This window comes from Leucopleurus acutus (assembly GCF_964270905.1).
Source record: "Leucopleurus acutus genome assembly, chromosome: 15".
Taxonomy (NCBI): domain Eukaryota; kingdom Metazoa; phylum Chordata; class Mammalia; order Artiodactyla; family Delphinidae; genus Leucopleurus; species Leucopleurus acutus.
Window position 1 is genome coordinate 42,944,174 of NC_139157.1, and position 20,678 is coordinate 42,964,851.

A 20,678-nucleotide genomic window follows, 5' to 3' on the forward strand; every position below is an offset into this window, starting at 1 on the left:
AATCTATGTACCGGTTAGATTCCCCAAACCAGAATAAGCACAAGTCTTGATATTGTAAGGATACTTCTTTTTCACATCCCACCAAAGAGTTAGATCAAGTGAGAGTAAAGAATGTATTTAGGTTTTCAAGGAAGTACTTAGTGGTCCACTTTGTTACTGAAGTAAAAGTTACAAATATTATTTGTGCTAATAAGACAAAGGCACTTGTGGCACAGTGAAGAAGATAAATTTTGTTGGGATGAGAAAATCCCTTAGGCAAGATAGTTTATTCTGTGATTTAAAAATGCTTTTGTAGAAAGATGGCCATATCCTTTGACCAAGAAGTTGGATAGTTGCATATTCTTTAATCTACGTTCTTTAAAATGCAGAAAATGAACAAAGAGCAGGCAGACAGTGGGGAATTTTTTCAAGAGAACAGGTTTTAGGGGTCAGTTCTGGAGTCAGTACGGTTCTTGTTTATGTTGTTCACCGATTTGGTTAGTATTTACTAAAAGATGTTCAGCTCAAAGCAAACCCTCATGCGGACGTTGCTCACAATAACTTCATGCCATTAAGAAAAGCTTAAGTTACATTAGTATAATTTATTTAAGAAGACAAGGAAGTTGATGTGGTACTTCAGGTTGTCATAAGAAAGAACACCAACACGAAAATATCTAGCCTTAAAGAGTTAACCCTCAGCAATCTAAAAAGTACCTATCCAGAATGACTCACTTCTGTACATTGCAAATTTCAAATTCTTTGTTTCAGGCGTAAACTTTATCTTGATGCTGGGTTGATTGAAATTTGTACAATATTTCCTTTTCATGACAGCTACACCGGGACATATCTTAGGTTTCTGTGGTGGCTGGTTTCAGTTCTGTCTCAATAGACCTGATAAGGCTGTGTTTTAGTTAATATGTAGTGAAGTTCTGAGAGCGCTCTAACAAACTTCCTTGTCTTTAGCTAACCCTCAGAGTATTTGTCTATTAATTGCAGCTTTGTTTGCTTTTTCATTGTGAAATATGTATTTGGTTTCGAAGCGTTCTGTTTTCTCTCTCTGCTGCATCATTTGATTTGGGCGCTTTGATTTTTTTGAGAATTCATTATTAGAATAGTATTACTGTTTGCTAAAGCATAGACGGTCAAAACCCAATTTCCTGCGTAGCTGAACAAACCTCAAAGAAGTGAAGTGGTGGAGGATCCACCGAGTCTGATCCCGTCTCAGACTGCATGTCGTCACATGCTTTTGCTGAAATGCAATTTGCGTTCTCTACTTTGTTGACTTTCCATGTGAAGTGCTCTCCTAAGACCTAACCTTTACGCAGTGGGTGACTTTCTTTATGGGAGTAAAAGGAAGCTACGTTATGAAATAGCTGTTATGGGAATGATACAAGCTATCTAGGATTCAAAGGTCTAATCACTATTTTAAAAGGCAAAGATATTCCAACACATCAAAACAAACCCAAAAAATCCACCTGCCACTCTTTCAACTGAAGTGATGAAACCCAAAGAATTCAGATAGCTAAATGGAGAAAATGAGAAGAAAGTTCATCTAAGAATCCGCCATTGGTGAAGTGATGAAGAACATTTACTGGCTTGTTCTGAAACTTGTCAATTTTGTGACTCTTGGCTGCATATGGACTTCTGTGTTACAGTGTACAATTTTAAACAGCTGCCTAAAGTCATGTGTAACTAACCTGGTAAGTTTTCCTGGTCTAATATTTGTCTTTGTAGAAACTAGAACATGTAGAATTCAGCTTGTTACAAATGCTTGAATTATTTTATCTTTATGAGAAGTTTTCTCATGAGAAGTTGGTAGCAAGGCAAGAAAGATTCTTTTTCCAAAATAAGTTAGGAACATTAGTCATTACAGAAGGTAGGGCAGAGCTACTTTATTTCTTTAAGTTATCCGTTCATAGATCTTTTTTTTTTTTTTGCAGGGGGGGGGTATGGGTTTCGGGTAAAGGAGGCTTAAATAAAATCAATTTTGCACACCTTAAAAAATATCAGTTAAACTCATTTATTACAAAATCATTTATATTTGTCTTGAAGCATGCAATAGGTTCGGCCACAGGGCAATGCCTTCTAATTGCAGGCAGCAGTACTATTTATATTGTGGATGGATGACTGTATCGGGAAGTGGATGATGAGGGAAGCAGATGTAGGTGAACATTTAACATTTAATCTTACTATTAGTTATTATATATTTATATATTATTTTATGTATTATATATTTATATATAATAATTATTATTAAAAGACAGAATTGTTGGTAAATTCCTTTCTATCTGTGCATTTGTAATTCTTTTGGTGAGTTTTGCTGGACATTTATGATTTCCTTCTCATTTCTGGGTGTCATTCCTCCTATATATAGTGTTTCATGTCTTTTCAGTTATTTTGACTTGGTTGTGCTTAAAACAGTCACTGAATCAACTTTAAAAACCAAATACATTCTAGCCAGGGAAAGATGCACTCTTCTTATCTAAAGACAAAGGAACTAGCAATGATAGCTTACATGTGACAACACTTATAGTCATACTTTTAAAAAAAATAAAAGTACTAAATACAATATTCACTATTATGCTAAGGTATTGGAGATAGAAGTCTATGGTAGAATAAAAAAGAAACATATTTGTGTTACACTCTTGGTTTAATTTAAACTACAGTTTAAAACACTACTTAGGCTTACTATGGTTAGTAGCACTTTTTTTTAAAAGTTTGGTATTTTATATAAATCTTTGCTGAAGGCTTCACTGCTACGAATGTAGAATTGTGTGCTTTAGGTTTTTACAGTTGTAATCTAAATTTAAACATGGAAAAATGGGACTATTAAATGTTTTCTTTATTAAAAAATTTTCTCTGATTATAACAGTACATATTCATTGTAAAATATTTATAAGATAGAGAAGAGCTAGAGAAGAATAAAAGAAAAAATCCTATAATTCCACCACTATTAACCTATGATTGTATTTTCTTTCAGTGTTTTCCCTCAAATATGTATATAATTTTTCACACAGTTGTGTACCCAGCTTTTTCACTGAGCATTACATGGTGGGTTTTCCCCTATACCCTGAAGTTTTGATGGAAACAGGATTCTTAATATATTTAGAATACTCCATCGTATGAATGTACCACTGTAATTTGTTTATTAATTTCCCTACTATCAAAACTGATGTTGGTTGTTTCTATTATTCTATTTGTTTTATTTTTTAGCTAAGCTTAGTTCTGTCTTATTTTGTGTGTGGGCTCCTTGATTTCAGGGCTTGGCAGGAGGAGTAGACAGTCTGTCCTTTGCCGAGTTGCCTTCCACTCACCACCTACAGAGAAAGGCACAGTGATGCGGCGGTGGCAGAAGACCCAGTCTGCCAATCTGACAGTAATCATGTCCTCCATCTGGGCCTCCCACATGGGGCTGCGGGGACAAAAGCTCGGTGCAAGAACAGTGAACGGAGCCATGGGTCAGAGGAAAGATATGGAAAAGTGCTCGAGTTTATTTCACTGTTTGAATTTTTTTTCTGTGCTATCCTTTTTAGCCTGGATTTTTGCTATGAAGGTCATCTTCGATTTCACTGGGTGGTCCTTTTTTTTTTAAAAAAAATTAAAATTTTTTTGCTTTATCATGCTGGGTATACAACATACTTCCTATAACTGCTAATTCATGTATTTCAACATTTCTGGAAAATTATCAGTCATCATTTCTCAAAAGGTTGTCTCTACTATATCCTTTTCTTGCCTTCTGAGACTCTAATTGGATGTATATTATATTATTCTCACTGGGTGGTTCTTGATATTGAGGCATCTTTGTCTTTTAAAAAGACACAAAAAAGTCTTGTACAAAGGAATGTTAGAATTGCTGTCCCAAAATGCACAAATCAGTGTTCTATGCTTGAGCATGGGTTTTACATTAATGGAGGAATCTGTATGTATTAGTTGAGTGTATTAGCTGACCTGATATTTTAAAATTACATATGCCATGTGCTGCAGAGAACAAAAAATAATGTTCTTCAGAACACTAGTATTGTGAGATCCTTTATAAAAAAGAAAAGAGATTCATGGTCAAATAATTTATGGAAATGCTTTTTGCCATACTCTCTTTTTGTAGATCCACAGGACACAACCGCATATTAATGGCTTTGTTTAATCAGAATTTTCTGATCTTCTTTGGCAACGAAACTCTTTTTTTGAGTAACAAATCCGAACAGCTGAGGGACTAGTGTTCAGAAGTGCTCTTTTACAAGTATCAACTCAATTCAAAAACAGACTATTAGAAACTACAGGATTCAGAAGGTTGTCCTGTTTAAAAAAATGTACTAACATCAATACCTTTCTTGTATATCAATATGTAACTGTATAACAAGATAATGGAACAAAACCATAATCCAAAAATTCCATAAAATATCCAGAAATTAGCACAATTTGTACTGGTATAGGAATAGACAAGCCAGTAAAAGAGAATACACTCCAGAAACAATACCATGTACATAAGGGAGTGTGGAATATGATAAAGATGATCCTTCAAACCAAAGTGGGGCCATCCATTTAGAATGAAAAATAACTCCTTCCTTCAGCAGGCGAAAGAATAAGTAAACTGCGGCAATCCAGGAAATGGAATATTATTCTAAGCTAAAAAGAAACGAGCTATCAAGCCATGAAAGACATGGGGGAAACTTAAATGCACATTATAAGTGAAAGAAGCCAATCTGAAAAGGCTGCATACTGTATGATTCCAACTGTATGACATTCCGGAAAAGGCAAAACTATGGAGATACTGGAAAGATCAGGGGTTGAGAGGGATGGCGTTGGGCTAGGGGGAGATGAACAGGTAGAACACAGAGGACTGTTAGAGCAGTGAAAATACTCTGTATGGTATTGATATCATAATGAGGGATATATCTCATTATACTTTTGTCCAAACACCAAGAGTGAAGGTAAGGTAAAATGTGGACTTCGGGTGATTATGGTTATGCAAATGTAGGTTCGCCCTTACTAAAAAATGTACTGTTCTGGTGAGTGGTGTTGATAATGGGGGAAGCTATGCATGTGTGGGGAAAGGGAGTTTATGGGAAATCTCTGTACCTGAATAATCTCAATTCTGCTGTACACCTAAAGCTGCTTTAAAAAAAAAGTAAAAAGTTCAGTACTTCTTTCTTTAAAAAAAAAAGTTTAAAAGAAGGATTAAAAAAAAATCCAACTCCTACATCACTACCAGATTCAAATAAATTCCAGGAGGCATTTAAAAAAAGATAGGATTTAAATACAAACAGACAAATAGCAAAACCAAAACAAAACAAGACCTCATCCTATAAAAATATTAGAATAAATGAGGGATGAATATTTCTACAATCTTGGAGTGGGAATGCCTTAAGAAGCCAGCTTCAAAAATCCAGGATCACTAAAAGAAATAATTAATAAATTCAACTGCTTAGAAACTAACTATATGACAATAAACGGAAGACAATAAAAATAAAGCCAAAGAATGGAAAAAAGCTTTACGTATGATAAACACAATTTTACCAACTCATATATATATAGGAGTATTTAAATTAAGTTTAGAACATGAAGACTTACTTTAGAAAAGAAGAACTATGAATGGTGAAAAAACATGTGAAAAATGTTCAACCTCACAGCAACCATAGAGTTGCACAGAAAAAATGAATTATCAATTTTCTTCTATCAGATTGGCAGAGATAAAACATTTTACAGTTGGCCAAGTTTGTATAAGACGGGACTTTCATGGGCTATTAGTTACGATGTAAGTTGATAGATTTCTAGAAAACAGTGGGTTAATAAATGTCAAAATTAAAAGAGAAAATATACTTTTAACACTGAACATCAAGAAATTTATCTGAAGAGATTATTGCATAACTAACGATATGTCTGCAAAAGGCTGTTTATAGCAAATTTGCACATATTAATATTAGATTTCTAAGCACCTGGCACTGTACTATAATAATGAATATATGATTTAATTGAATCCTCACAGAACTTTATTAATATTATCCTACCTATGTTTCAGATGAGAATACTAAGTTTAAACAGCATAGGTAACTTTCAAAATATCACATCAGGAGCAAATATCATATGTGGGATTAAAATACAGATCATTCTGCTCTGTTTTATTATTAGGGTAGGAGTAAAGAATGAAATTAGTTCCGGCTGAGGCGGGCAAGATAGAAAAGCTTGTGCCAAGAAGCAGGTGTTGGGTTGAGTTTTTAAGATCCGGGACTGGGATTGTGTCTTTCAAGCAGGTAACTGGAGCAGGTGGAACTAAGTTAAACGACGAGGATCCTAAGTCCAACGTGAGCAATTTGGTGCAGACTACAGGCGGCATCCATGCTTTGGTTAAGAGCACAGGCTCTGGAGGCTCCGTGCCGTATTCAAATCCTAACTCGTGGACAATTTACAAAACTTCCCTGGGTATCAGCTGCACAATGGAATTAGCAATAGTACCTGTTGAATAGGGTTGTTGGCACGTTAGATAAGACAGTGTAAAACACCAAGAAGAGTGGCTGGGACGTGGGAATCACTCACTAATGTTAGCTGTGATAATGAGGAGGAAGGGGATGGAAAGCGAGTGGAGATCAGCAAAGAGGGCTGACAAATCTGCTTCATCAGAACCCCCTAGACCCAACTCAGGAAGCTACCTTGCCCAAGCCCATTTATGGGCACGCCATTCAGCCTGTTAAATTTAATTTTGAGAGCTGCCAACGGAAGGACTTAATACTGTTACAGTGTGACTTTATGGTCATCAAGAAACATCTGTTGCTTTATTGTTTAAAAACTACCCAGCATCCACCCTTTTGCTTTTATGAGCTAACCCTGATTTTTTTGAAGGGGTAGAAAAAATTCAATTGCAAATTCACCATCTTACACTTGGTTGTGTATGGTTGTGTTTCAGTCACACAAAGGGGAATCAAAGGCTTCATTTTGAACAAAATTATGAAAACAAAGAACTGTGAAGTATGTGGTTGCACAATTAATCTAAAAGATACAGTTCTTACTCTCTATGTATTTATTATCTAAAAACAACAAAAAATATTAAGCCTTCTTCTCCTTCCCCTACAAATACAAGTGGTAGGGAATGGAGATTAGAGGAATCTTTATTTACACATCAAATGAGAGGAAAAACGTCAACATTTGTCCTTTGGTTCCTGTGTCTGATTACTTCTCAAGTAAACCCCCATGACGCTAGGTCACCGGATGATGTTTCCAAGAGGCACGACTTCTGGATCATTCCTGAGTAGTAGGCCATGTTGAATTCATGGATTTATTCCTTCAGCTTATAGTTACTGAACACTCATTATCCCTCTGGCACCGTTCTAGATGCTGGAGAGAGTGGAGAGCAAAATGGATGGTGCTAACGTGGAAGGGAGAGACAGGGCTCCACGGACTCAGTAATGGCCGCCTTTTCTCTTCCCTCTGATAAGCACAGACTGTTTGGAAGGCCACAACAGATGCTTAAGCCACCTCCCAAGCCCCCACAGATTTTCGATTGTCTCTTGGAACGTACCTTGCTTGTAGTGCTGGGTCAGCCCAGGACAGACGGCGTGCTTCTTGCTGAATTAATCACCTCTCCAATTCAATGGTTCGAATTCAGCAACTTTTAAGGGGAGGTTCTGGTCAGTACCAACTAGAGTTACTAAAAATATTCACTTACTTTTCCTCTGCCTATAATTCTAAGTCAATGAGTGAGGCAGGTTGACAATTAGATCATATCCATGTAAGGCTATTCGGGTGCATATCTGACTATCATAGACTCAGCTTTGCCATCCTTTCTAAGTCCTTCTGCTCATGAAGGTCTCCACTCAGAAATGACCAGGGAGAGGATGGACAATTTATAGACTTTTCCCACCTTAGTTTCCATGTATTTTCCTCCAGCACAAAAAAGTTCTTAAAATTTCTGAAAATAAATTGAGAAATAAACAGAGTAATCTGTTGTTTTACTATAGGCAAAGTTCTGAATTTGTATTTTTCCTCTGTTCTTAATAAGGCTGCTTTTAAAAAAGAAAGATGCCACGTGCCATGAGGCAGGGCTAGAAGGCCTGATCCCCATCTTGACACATGGCAGCTGCTTGCACACATGTGTACATACACACTGCCTCTGTGTAAAGCCTAGAATATGTCTTCAAATTGAGCTTTTAAAAATTAACATCAATCTCATATCTATCTATGAGAGAAATGAGACTTTAGTTTTGGTTTGTTTTAAGAAAAAAAAAAAACCACCCTGACTTCAATGAACTATTGGCAAAAAAAGATGATGCCATGACTGTGTGAATGAAGAGGATGGTCTTCAACTGAAATGCTGTTAAACATGCACCACGCTTGACCTTTTGGGCATTTGTGAACAATCTAGAAATTTCTGGGTTGTGACTGTACATTTAACTTGGTGATTCATGAGAAAGCCAGAGGGGAATCTAGTAACTCTTGATGACAATGGGCGGTTTTCTGTTTCATTTTACAGTAGCAGGCTCTAGTAGTCACCTACAAGTCGTTTCATTTGTGAGATCCAAGAGTAGAGCAGGAAGATGGATACGGATACTCAAAAGCTGAATACTAAACAATACTTATGGTCCTTATGTTTATGGGAAGCTCAAAAGGATGGAAAGAAAATCTTTAAAATTTTTTGGGACGATTAGCATCCAGGTTATAGGGGTATGAGTAGAGAACTCTTTTAAAGAGCAGCACGGTTTTAGACTCTATGCTTTAAGTTTTCATGGCAGACTGATTGAAAAGGTAGCACTGCTCTTTATTTAACTATGGATATTTGACATTTTAAAGGACCTGGTGACAGAAGATTATTTTTTTTGTAAAAATTGCCACATTATATGTGAACACTTTGCTAAGTGGATTAGCGTGAAATTTGCCGCATCTCTGAAAAAGCAACAGTTCAGAATGAGGTTTCGAGAATAATTCCGACCAGGATATCTTTTGTTGGTGTGGCTGCTTTGATTAAAACCTTCTGAGAGGCAATGGCCCTTGCGTGATAGGCCCAGATGCAAATTAAGGTGACAACAGTATGTTGACTTACTAAACAAAAAGCACAACAGCTCTGTAACCATGAACAGATACGGTTACTTCCCTGCTTAATAAAAATTGCACACCCAACCCCCGCCCCAAAGGAAAAAACAACCTGTTTCAGCAGTGGCTTCTTTTAGGCATATGTAAATCCCTTCATGGAAAGTTACGAAACCCGCGTTAATCCCACCTGTGAATGATTGTAGTATTTAACCCAGAGGTTAGTTCCTATAACGCTCATTTCACGAAAAGCCCCCCGCCCCATTTTTAGTGGTTAGTTTGTATAAAGCAAGCTCCAGACTGTAAGCCTGAAAAACCACAGTTTTCCCAAACAGGAAGGATTTCCAGCGAAACAGTGTGAAGGCGACAGAGTTAACAGTCTTAAAGTCATTATTCAGACAAACTGAAAGTCTCTAAGTATGATGGTATAGGCCACCATAACCTTGGAGTCCTTTGAATGAGTTTTTGCACATGACACATGTAATTGTATACGTGATTAGCATAGTCATCAATCTGTTTCGGGTATGCATAGCCTATATTTATGTTTTAAAGCCCCCAGTACCACCTTTGTCTCTGCATGAGACAATTTAAGTGAGTTGCTGGTATCAGGACATTGTGGCATTCTCCGGGTCACATGGTTGGCAACTTACTCAAGAAAATTTGAACACAATGTTTTTCTCATTACCCTTATTTTTTTTTAAACCGTAGTTTTATACAAAACGATTTCATCTGTCTTCTGGTGGTACAGTATTTACAACAGAATGGTTATATGTTAAATGGTTGACTTTTCAACCAACTCAAACACCTGGTTAGCATAAATCTTTTAATAGTAATGCCATTCCATTAACTCCTTTGTTACCAGGACTTCTGAAAATCCCTTTGCTAAAGAGTTGGAGAGTGCCTGGCTATGTAAACCCCAAATACTGCATAGCCATGAGAGTTAAGACATACTGTTCATATTAGGACATGAGACTTTATAAGGAAGAAAATCAAGTTGTTTCCGGGCTTCAGGTTATTAATCTCATGATCAAATAGTCTGTTTAGCTAATGACTTCATTTTCCCACTTCTGAATTTCATATCCAAGCTCACTAATGATTTCTATATTGGAAGCAATTTCTTGGATGGAGGAAAATAGTTTTTCCCATTCTCCAAAAAAATCCAAAATAATAAATATGGAAACACAAGAAAGAGATACACCTTGAAAAATCTTGCCTAGGGAAATACCCACATTTTTACCTTGTGTGTAATGAATGCAAATGTATACAGAGTTAGGTTGGAATATGAATATTTTTTGTATAGTCTGTTATATAATGTTAATTAAATGCAGTCAATGGTTGTTTCAGTCTCTTAAAATAAGAAAGAAAAATGCAAACATAATTCATCTCTAATCCAGCAGTCCTTGATTAATTGACTAATTCACAGGCTTATGTAATACTATGTAGAACCTCTCCATTGTTCTTAACTACTCCTTTTGGCTACACCCCCACTCCCACCTTTATCATTTCTGCAGAGTCCTTAAGCATTACATCTTAGACAGGCATACTTCATTTTACTGTACTCTGCATATATTGCAGTTTTTTGCAAATTGAAGATTTGTGGCAACCCTGTGTTGTCTGATGATGGTTAGCATTTTTTAGGAATAAAGTATTTTAAATTAAGGTATGCACATTATTTTTTTTAAACACAGCGCCATTGCGCACTTAATAGACTACTGTAGTGCAAACATAACTTTTATATGCACTGGGAAACCAAAAAACTTGCGTGATTCCATTTGTTTCGGTGGTCTGGAACTGAACTTGCGGTATCTCCAAGGTATGCCTGTTAATTTGCACTGGCATTTGTCTGGTTTCATGACTGATTTAACAACTTTAAAACAGTTGGCTCCTTACTTTACAGTTAGAAAACACTGAGGAGGCAACACTACTCCAGGAAGCTTTCAAAAAAAGGTGTCGTAGTTATACTGAACACAAGATTGATAGGGGTGTTCACTCCTTCCTTCTTCATTTCAGGGCAGACAGCTTGATGTCAGCACACCATACAATCTGAGTGCACCGGTGAGTAATCACTCCCACCTCCTGGGACTTTATACTGTTTGCATTGATAAAAAAGGGACAATGGTCAGGTTTGATTACCATAGAATAATTCCTAAGTAAAAGCTCGTTTATTTGTGCCTGATGAAGGAAGCTGGATGGAAAACAGCGAGAAGTCTGAATCACAGAGAAGTCAAACATGAGTTCAGGAACAGTGTGTTGACGTGGAAAGAGCACAGGACTCAGCCATGACCATGATTTTGATTCTACATTGCTATGTGGCTTTGGGCAAATTCCTTAAAATTTCTGAGATGTAGTTAATACTAAAGTATGTGTATTCTGAGAGGGTTGGATTAGATAGTCTCCACTGGTTCTTCTAATAATTACATTTATGGTTTTATCACTATTCTGCACCTGTATCCATTTACTCAACAAGCGTTTAGGGACTCCAAGTGTAAGACTAAACCAGACACTGTGCTGGGTAGTAGAGACTTAAGAATGAGTAAAATAGGGTCTCTGTTTTAAAGGACTCTCAACCTTGTAGGAGAGACAGACATGGATAAAACCACGGCCAGACAGCCATGCGAGAGTTAGATCAGCAGTGTGTGGGAGGAGCAAAGAGAATACACAAGAGGAAAAGCACTTGCTTGCCTGCATGGCTAAAACTAGAAAGACGGACTAGAGGGGGGAGGTACACCGGTCAGAGGGAGCCCTTTGCGCCAAGACACAACGGTTTCAGAGAGCTTGACTGGTGCAGGAGAAGAGGAGGATTTCAGCTTGCTCGGAGGACAGGGCGTGTGTGCAGAGATGGCAGGTAGAAGAGGTTGGCAAGCTAGGCAGGCCCACGTGGTGGAGAGCTGTGAGTACCATGTTGATAATTTGGTTTCAGTGACACACAAGGTTTTAGGTAAGAGAAGGATATGATTAGGTTTTGTTTTAAAAAGATCACTCCAAGTGTGGAAACAAGAGAGGTCCCTCATGAGGCTGTTGGCAAGCGGCGGCAGGCACAGAAAAGCAAGGGCAGTGAGTGAGTGATGAACCCAGATAGAGTCCAGGTAACGAAGGAGTGAGTCAATAGGACTTGATGATGGATTGTCCATGGAGCAAGGGGATGGCAGAAAGAGAAGCCACCCTGGTTCCTGGCTCGGGCAGCTCAGAAGATTGAAGCATATTAATGGGAAACACGGGAGAGAGAGCAAATTAGAGGGTAGAAAGTGAGGAATCTGATGTTTCATTTGCTGAATTTGAGGTATTGTAGGGACTTAAATGGAGATATCTAATGAGCAATTGGAAATCTGTGTCTGGAGCTCCGGAAGGAGTCTCAGCTGAGGTTCACACGTGGGGGTTATTGACACCTCGGAAGGTTGAAGCTGAGGTGGGGGATGAGTTCACTTGGAGAACCTGAAGAGTGAGAAGAGAAAAAGTTGAGCATAGGACACAAACACAGAAGGAGTAAGGAGAGGAAAAAAGAGATGGCAAAGTAGAAGGAACTGAGAAAAAGGTGGGACCTAGGTGTCATCATGGCCTGTGGACGGAAAGGTCAACACAGTCACAGGCACAGACAAACCAGGTAAGGGAAGGAGGAACTGGCTGAATCTGTTCAGTAGGAGGCCAGGGCAGCTCTGCAAGCAGGTTTTCAGAGCAGCTAAGGGGTGCAAGCCAGCTAGTGGGCAGCTGACTTCCCAAACTGTCCACCTACTTAGGTTGTGATGGGCTGCCTTCTGTTTGAGTCCCCAGCTTTGCTTTTTGCTTGTTGTGTGAGGACACCCCATTGACCTCTATAATATGCTTGATGCCATGCTGTCCTGGACTTAACCTGCTGCCAAGCACCCAATGGACAGTGCGTTCACTGAAGGTCTGGTGCTCTCTGGGATCCAGGCCTGCCCGCCTCAGGCTGGACTCCACTCAGCAGCCCTGAGCCACACCAAGCCCTGTCTGCCTGTAAATATGACAGCTCTGCTTAGAATTCCAAAGGTCCTGAACCTTGTGAGGCCACGGATTCCTTGGTAGATTTCTATTTCAGAAAAACTTCATGTCACTATTTGCACTTTCAGGTGACAAGAAAAAATCATCCTTCTTCAGTCATCATTGTCTCGTATTGTCTCTTGTAGTGCATCCAAGGATGTCATTTTTGGACCTCTGCAGATCAGGAAAACTGTACTTTAAAGTGTGTAAGTATTAATTTTCTGTTTTGATACTACTGTTTCCCTTAAGAGAAACGTTCTCCAAGAGGATTCCCATTTCAGCTTCCATTGGCTTTCGATTAGTTTGCTTGACTCTAAAGCAAAAGTATGAGTAATACATAGTAATAGAAAAAATGAGATCAACATTATTAATGCAACTGGAGATGGAGGGAAGTTAATGCAAACCATGGAACCCGGAGATGACCAGTTGCTCCAAATTATAAAGGCCTTTCAGTAGAATGTTAGGTATTTGTTCAATTTCCTAGCCCTGCACTTCTCAAATTTTAATATGCAAATATCAGGGATCTTGCTAAAATGCAGACTCTGATTCAGTAGGTTTTGGGCAGGACCTGAAATTTTGCACTTGTAACAAGCTCCCAGGTGATGCAATGCTTGTTGTTTCCAGACCACACTTTGGATAACAGGGTCCTAGGTCATGTTCAGTTTCTCTTCAGGGAACATGGTAGCAATCTCATCCAGAGGGCACAAACACCTGGGTTTACTCCACTTTGTATAGGAAATACATCCCCAGTACTTTATTTTTCATTTATCCTGGCTTTGCCAATTAGTGTGTGACTTTGTTAAGGTACTTCACCCTTGGTACTTTGCTTTCCTTATGGATAAATGAGGATAATAATCGAATCTCCCTGCGAGGGATAGTGCCTGTTACACTATAATTACTCCAATCTCATGGCTAAGAATTCTGTAATTTAAAAATGGGTCTCAGACTTGCCTGGTGGTGCAGTGGTTAAGCATCTGCCTGCCAATGCAGGGGACATGGGTTCGAGCCCTGGTCCAGGAAGATTCCACATACCGTGAAGCTACTAAGCCCGTGCGCCAAAACTACTGAGCCTGCGCTCTAGAGCCCGCAAGCCACAACTACTGAGCCCACATGCCACAACTACTGAAGCCTGTGTGCCTAGAACCTGTGCTGCGCAATAAGAGAAGCCACTGCAATGAGAAGCCCGCACACCACAACAAAGAGCAGCCCTCGCTCGCCGCAACTAGAGAAAAGCCCACACGCAGCAATGAAGACCCAATGCAGCCAAAAATAAATAAATAAATAAATAAATAAATATATTAAAAAAAAGAAAAAATGGGTCGCTTTGTTCAGGTTGTTCAAGTCAGAGATTAAATCAGTTAGGATCATGATAACTTTAGGTAATATCATTTTCTATTAATGACTCAAATTATAGCATTGAGATTTAAATCCGTCATTAACATCTCCTTATGTACAGTCCTTATAGCTTTTCTTATATAGTGTGTCTTCACAGATCTCCGCTATGGGAGTCACTTAATGCCTACTCTCATGCTTGTGACTGTGTGCTTCATAGAATGGAATTTACCAAAAGATGGAGCAGATGCTGTCTGCACTTGGGAATTATTACACACTCTAAAAACACTTTTCCTTCTCCTTGGTAGCACTTTGTCCAAATGTCAATTTAAATCATTATTTGTCTAGTTATGTGTTTAGTATCTTTTGCCGACATGTAAGCCCATCAAGGCAGGATCCTCTCTGTCTTGTTCACACTGTGTCCCTTGCGCTGAACACAGTGAGGGGCTCGTAGCAGGTGCTCAGATCGCACTTGCTGAGTGAGTGAATGGGAAGTACCATTTGTTGCCAGTAACAGTCCAGGAAGCAGAGTGGACGCTGAAGCAGCCTGTCTGGGCAGAGGAACCCGCCGGCCTTTCCTAGCCAGAGCTGTTGGTGGTTTTCATTTCAGGTTCTGTCTCCCCGGGCACCTGCCAACACCCCTTCATTCTCTAACCTGGTCCATGACAGATTACCTCTTAACTGACTGGGATTTTTTAGTAGACATCATGCAACCCTGTTTCTCCAATGATGCAAACAGCATAATTTTTATAGCTGTTTGTACAGCAGCCTTCCTGGATGGAAGGCCCATCTATGGGCTCCCTTGCTTCTGATATATTTTTATTGACTATTTTGTCAGTGGTGGAGCAAGAAATTAATTTGGAAGAAATGCCTAGCTAAGTGTCATTAAAATTATTTACAACTTTAGAGCTTTTCAATAATTTTACTTTCCTTTTCTTTCTATGCAGAATGATACCTATGCTGCTGTTTGTGAGGTGAGTGTCAGTCGCTTACAGAAAACATGTCATTAAACCCTATGTCTTTCTCTCTTGTCCTTAAGAAGCTGTTAAAATAAGAATGAAGAAAAGTGAGTCATTCTTAATGCACAGAAATGTTCTTCCTGGGAGTGCTCTACTCTGGCTATAAAAATGACTGTATAATTCCATTTTGACATAAGTATTTGCTGTGCTTTATATATCTATGTGCATACATAAAATGCATATATGAATGTACATAGATGTGTGTATGCACACACACACATTCACATATATACATGTCTATTGCTCTAATCTGGTTTGAAAGGTTCTGATTCTTGAAGCCTGGGTGAGAGAGGGTGGCAGGAAGAGAGGAAAAGGCACTTGGAGGACTACCCTCATCTCTGCTGATTTCATTTCTTCCCCATAAAGCCTATGCGCTATCATTAATACAGTGCATTAGAAGAGATCCCTTTACACAGGGAGATCAGCTCAGTGCTTTGTGACAAAGGGATAGGGAGGGTGGGAGGGAGACGCAAGAGGGAAGAGATATGGGAACATATGTATATGTATAGCTGATTCACTTTGTTATAAAGCAGAAACTAACACACCATTGTAAAGCAATTACACTCCAATAAAGATGTTAAAAAAAAAAGGAGAGATCCCTTTAGTTACAATTTTCTTCCTTATTCAGTGAACTCTTTCAACAACAATTTGAAACACAGCTTTTTAAATTTTTAATTTTAACTAATTAATTTACTTCTTGCTATGACAATAAGGGACCTTGTGCAGACTCTGGTGCCCAGGTCTCTTCTTATCAACGCCTCCCCGCCATCCCTGCCCCCAGTCTCCCTCACCCTAGGAGCTCCCTCTCCTGCTCTTGACTTTCTTCTTCCTTCAGAAAGACCTTGGGATTTTGATCTTTTCCTACTCAATCTCCTTCAACTAAACTTTCCTGTCCTGGATTCAATACCCTTCAGAATTCATTTTAGTTTATTTGACAATAAGTATTTATGATGAAACGGCATTATTTCTCACTTTAACATCTATGCTGTATTCTATTTAAAATGTCCTTGAAACCAGAGAACAGAACTATCCTATCTTGCCTGAGGAAGAAACAAAGATTGTCATTCATTAGTAAAATAGAAAAATTTCCTTTGAGTGGAAAATAAAGTAAAAACAAAAAAGTAAATTGGAATATCTTCTCAATAGTCTGCGGCAACCCTGTTCCTGAGTGATTTTTCCTTGGGAGTGGATGGTGATTGAGTTGGGTAAGAAGAGATAAAACAGAGAAGAAAATTTGCCCCGTATGTAAATAGATAATGAATGTTCTTTCCTGATTGAGATTAAAAAAAAAAAAGACTGCCTGAGAACTCTCTTATGTGACCACAATAAAAGCAGCCAAAAAAACAGTCCCTGGAGGATTGTGTTTAGAAGCCAGAGAGAGTTAAAGTGTCTCAAGCATTGAAGCAGCCCAGGACTGGGTTTCCAGTGTGGTAGTTCCCTGTTCATCAGTATGCTGCCCAGTTGTCTGTGCTTATGTAATGTACATCTTTTCTCTCTACTGTAATATATAATTATTCTATTCTTTTCTATTATATTTTGCTATTTTATATGTTAAATAATGTAGAACTGAACAGTAATACATGCTCAATAGAGGTGGAGGTAGAGATAAACATAGAGATATTTAACTAATTAATTAATTAATTTGGTTGCACCGGGTCTTAGTTGCAACATGTGGGATCTAGTTCTCTGACCAGGGATCGAACGTGGTCCTCCTGCATTGGGAGCACATAGTCTTAGCCACTGGACCACCAGGGAAGTCCCGAGAGAGATATTTTAAACTCAGCTGCTCACACCTTTAGGAAATCAAACTCCTCAACCATCAAAGCTTCAACCTAGGAAGCTTGGAATCTGCCCACATGTTCCTTGGAGGGAATAGTTTTACAACTGGTAGCTTAGCAAAATATAACTTGGAAAATGATGTTAGCAAGTAAGGTGGCTTATCCCTGAAGAACACAGATTAGATTATCCTTATCTAAAAGGTTCTAAAAACCTTTTTGTGGCTTCTCATTGCCATTTGAGAAAAAATACAGACTGCCAGTGTTTGCTGACGCCCCTGCCTCATCTTGCCCCCTCTTCCTTGTGCTCTGTATTGGCCACACTGGCCTTTCCCTCTTCTCTGAGTATATGTGGCACATGCCTGCCTCAGGGTGTTTGCCCTTGCCGAGACTTTTGCAAGGCCAGCTCCTTCTAATCACTCAGGTCTTGCCTTGGGGGTCACCTCTGCATGGTTCTTCCTGAGTCCCCTCACTAAAGTTAGTCCCCTTCCTGTCTGGTCATGCCGTCTGCCTTTGACTTGTTTTATTTTCCTCATAGCACTTTTCATATCTGAGCATATTTTATCTTTTAAGTTTGTTACTCCATTATTGTCTCTTCCCTTCTAAGAGAATGTAAATTCCATGAAGTCAGGGAGCTTGCCTGTCTTATTCATTGCCATACCCTTAAAACCTAAAACAGTGCTTGGCATATAAAAGGTATCAATAAATATTTTTTGATGAGTGAATGAATGATTTTTTAGGAGATGAAGCCACAATTGGTGTAGAGACTCTGCAGTAGAGGCATCCCAGGAGGATGGTGGGGCATGTCCTCCTTGTGCTACAGGAATAAGAAAAGGCACCGACAGCAGGTGTGCTAGTCTGGGAAACACAAGCATGGAGCCAGAGGGATGATGATAAAAATGGTCTTACTGCTGTGAGAACAGAGACAGCAAACTGATGCAGCCCCTGGGAAGTATGAACTTGGCTTCTGCAGTGGGAATGGCAGCTCAGTAGCCTGGAATATGCTGTATAAACGCCCCATCCAGGGGCTGTGAGCTCAGATTCTGTGAATTTCTTAAATCCGAATTCCTTTAGATTCTCTCCAGGCAACTTGAGCTTGAGAAACAGTGGATAATTTCATTTGAAGTCTAATGTTAGATTAGAGAGAGAGAGAGGAAGGCATAGAGAGAGAGAGAGAAAGAGAGAGAAAGAGAGAGAGAGAGAGAGAGAGAGAGAGAGGGAAGGAAATCCTAATCAACAGCTTTTGCCTCCACTTGAGAAAACATTTAAACTCTTTGGAGTACAAACTTTTAGTTATAAGATTAACAGGTTCTGGGGATCTAATGTACAGCACCATGATTACAGCTAATAACACTGTGTTATGTACTTGAATGCTGCTAAAGAGCTGATCTTATCACAAAAAAGAAATGGTAGTTATATGATGGGATGAAGGTGTTAGCTAATGCTTTGGTGGTAATCATTTATCTCAAAAAAGCTGGAAAAAAATACAAGCTTCACCAAAGTAAACAAAATGAAACATTTATACTCTTAGGTCAGGACTAGCTACATTTCCAAATAAACATTATTCCATCTCCTTTCTTCTTCCTCAGTTTTCTTTCTTGAAAAGAAAATCCTATGTTAATGATAATTTTGCTCCCAATTGGTATATTTATTCTCTGCAGTTAATGAATGTGTTGAATGTATTTTACTGAAACCTGCAAAGAAGATGTGAAAAGTATACTAAACCCTTAAGTTAAATAACCCTGAGCCCAAACTGAAGTATTTAAATTAATCCTTAAATAAGCAAAACTAGGCTTATCAGGCTCCACTTCCTCTGAGTTCACAGATCAAACGTGGGACAGCTAAGTATTTGCAAATTACAGCCCTTCTCTACCTGGATGTTCAGAGTAAATGCATCGTGTCATGGTTTCCACTATTATCATGAGAAACAACAGCATGTTGTCCTAGGTATTGTAAACTGAGTGAGAGCAGGAAGATTGATCATGATTGTGTTGTAGTTTTACGATGTGTGCCTTTTCTCCAAGTCCCCCCCCCCCCATTAGCTATTGTTAATGCACCTGCTAAAAGTTGCAGAAAATTTATCTCTTAGTCACCAAAATGTTTTCTGTTAATGAGATAAACATGTTAATCATCATTAGGTTTTTGTAGACCTTAAAATTTAACGTTGGCATTAAGACAACCATTGAAATGTTTAGTTACTATAAAGTTTATAGTCCATTTTTAATCTTTCAAGGAAGACATGGATATATAAAATAAATAGGCATAACTTTAGGCTAGAGCTTTAGGTTATTAACTCACTAAACCTTTGACTAAGATGGCAAACATGTAATTGCATTGTTGAGCTCAGTATTTTGTCACATTGTGGGGTGTCACCCATTAGAGGGTGATGAAATCAATTTGCTGAATAAACAATCACAATAAAATGACATAGAACATATAAGATTGCATCACAGGTCAGGATTCCTTTTGGGGATGAAAATATTCTAAAATTAGATTGTAGTGATGATTGTACAAATCTTTGAATATACTAAAAACCACTGAACTATGTGCTTTAAATGGGCGAATTTTATGGTTATGTAAAATATATTTCAATAAAACTGTTAAAACAGGGAAAAAAATACCATTTCAAGAATCTTTTTTTTCCCAACATGTATGTGTGTACTAAGTTGTTTTGTTAAATGTATTTTGGAATTTGGGACACGGTCAAAAAAGATTGAGAAGTGTTGTTCTAATCCCACTAGCAAATGGGAACTTAATACTTATTACAGCTGAAATACTTGATATACATGTATGCTTATATATCAGGCATTCATATTTCAAAATTTACTTGAAGCTTATCAGAAAAGCAGTACAAAGGCTGTGCTGACTGGCATGCTACCTGTCTTCCATAGCGAGAATCCTGTGAGGTTGGCTGCAGCAGCGGGGAAGGTGCATATGAAGAGGAAGTGCTAGGTAAGCAGACGCAACCAACTGTTATTGAAAATAATTTACACTACTCCAGGGACCTGTGCTAAGGTAGGGGTAATGAGCCACCTCTTAAAATATCTAGACTTCTACGTCTCAGTATGATCTATATATATATATATTATTGAATATATATATTATTGAATATATATATTTTTCGATAACTTCAAATGTGGAAGCCATTTTGACAGAGACTCAGCAAAACTCTTCTTTCAGAGCAAAATAGAGGAAACAGCACATGACATGTTTAGAACTTGAGATTTTGCCCGCAGTTCAGTGGATGCAATTACTTCTGTCTTAACGAGAAAGACCAATGTGAATCCTGAGCAACTTGATGTCAGGAAATGCCACTGTTTTAATGAACTGAAAGTGTAGAAGTATTTTATTTAATGCACATTTCATTACTCAGCTAACAGTTATTCAATCAAGTACCTACTATAGTATGGCTCCCTACAAGACATTGGGAAATTTGCACAATGTATGGAAGTTATCCTTCTCAGTGCTAAATTTTGAGTAAGTAGGGAACTTGGGTTTCCAGCTCCCTCTGACTTATTTCAGAGCAGGTTGGGTGTCTCTAAGTGACTTTGCCCAAGTGTGT

The 20,678-nt window shown here is 38.4% G+C and overlaps 1 protein-coding gene across 1 annotated transcript in view; it reads left to right on the plus strand.

Annotated features, from left to right (window-relative positions):
• Positions 1 to 1,556: 1,556 nt before the first annotated feature.
• The window catches only part of ROS1 (ROS proto-oncogene 1, receptor tyrosine kinase), a gene marked incomplete at both ends in the record, with an annotated part of 112,468 nt that continues 93,346 nt past the window's right edge, over positions 1,557 to 20,678 (plus strand). Inside the window, 5 exons of the mRNA XM_082855556.1 lie at positions 1,557 to 1,679; positions 11,005 to 11,049; positions 13,137 to 13,196; positions 15,270 to 15,296; positions 20,008 to 20,068. Coding sequence (XP_082711682.1) covers positions 1,557 to 1,679; positions 11,005 to 11,049; positions 13,137 to 13,196; positions 15,270 to 15,296; positions 20,008 to 20,068 — 316 coding nt within the window. The remainder of the gene's footprint in view (positions 1,680 to 11,004; positions 11,050 to 13,136; positions 13,197 to 15,269; positions 15,297 to 20,007; positions 20,069 to 20,678) is intronic.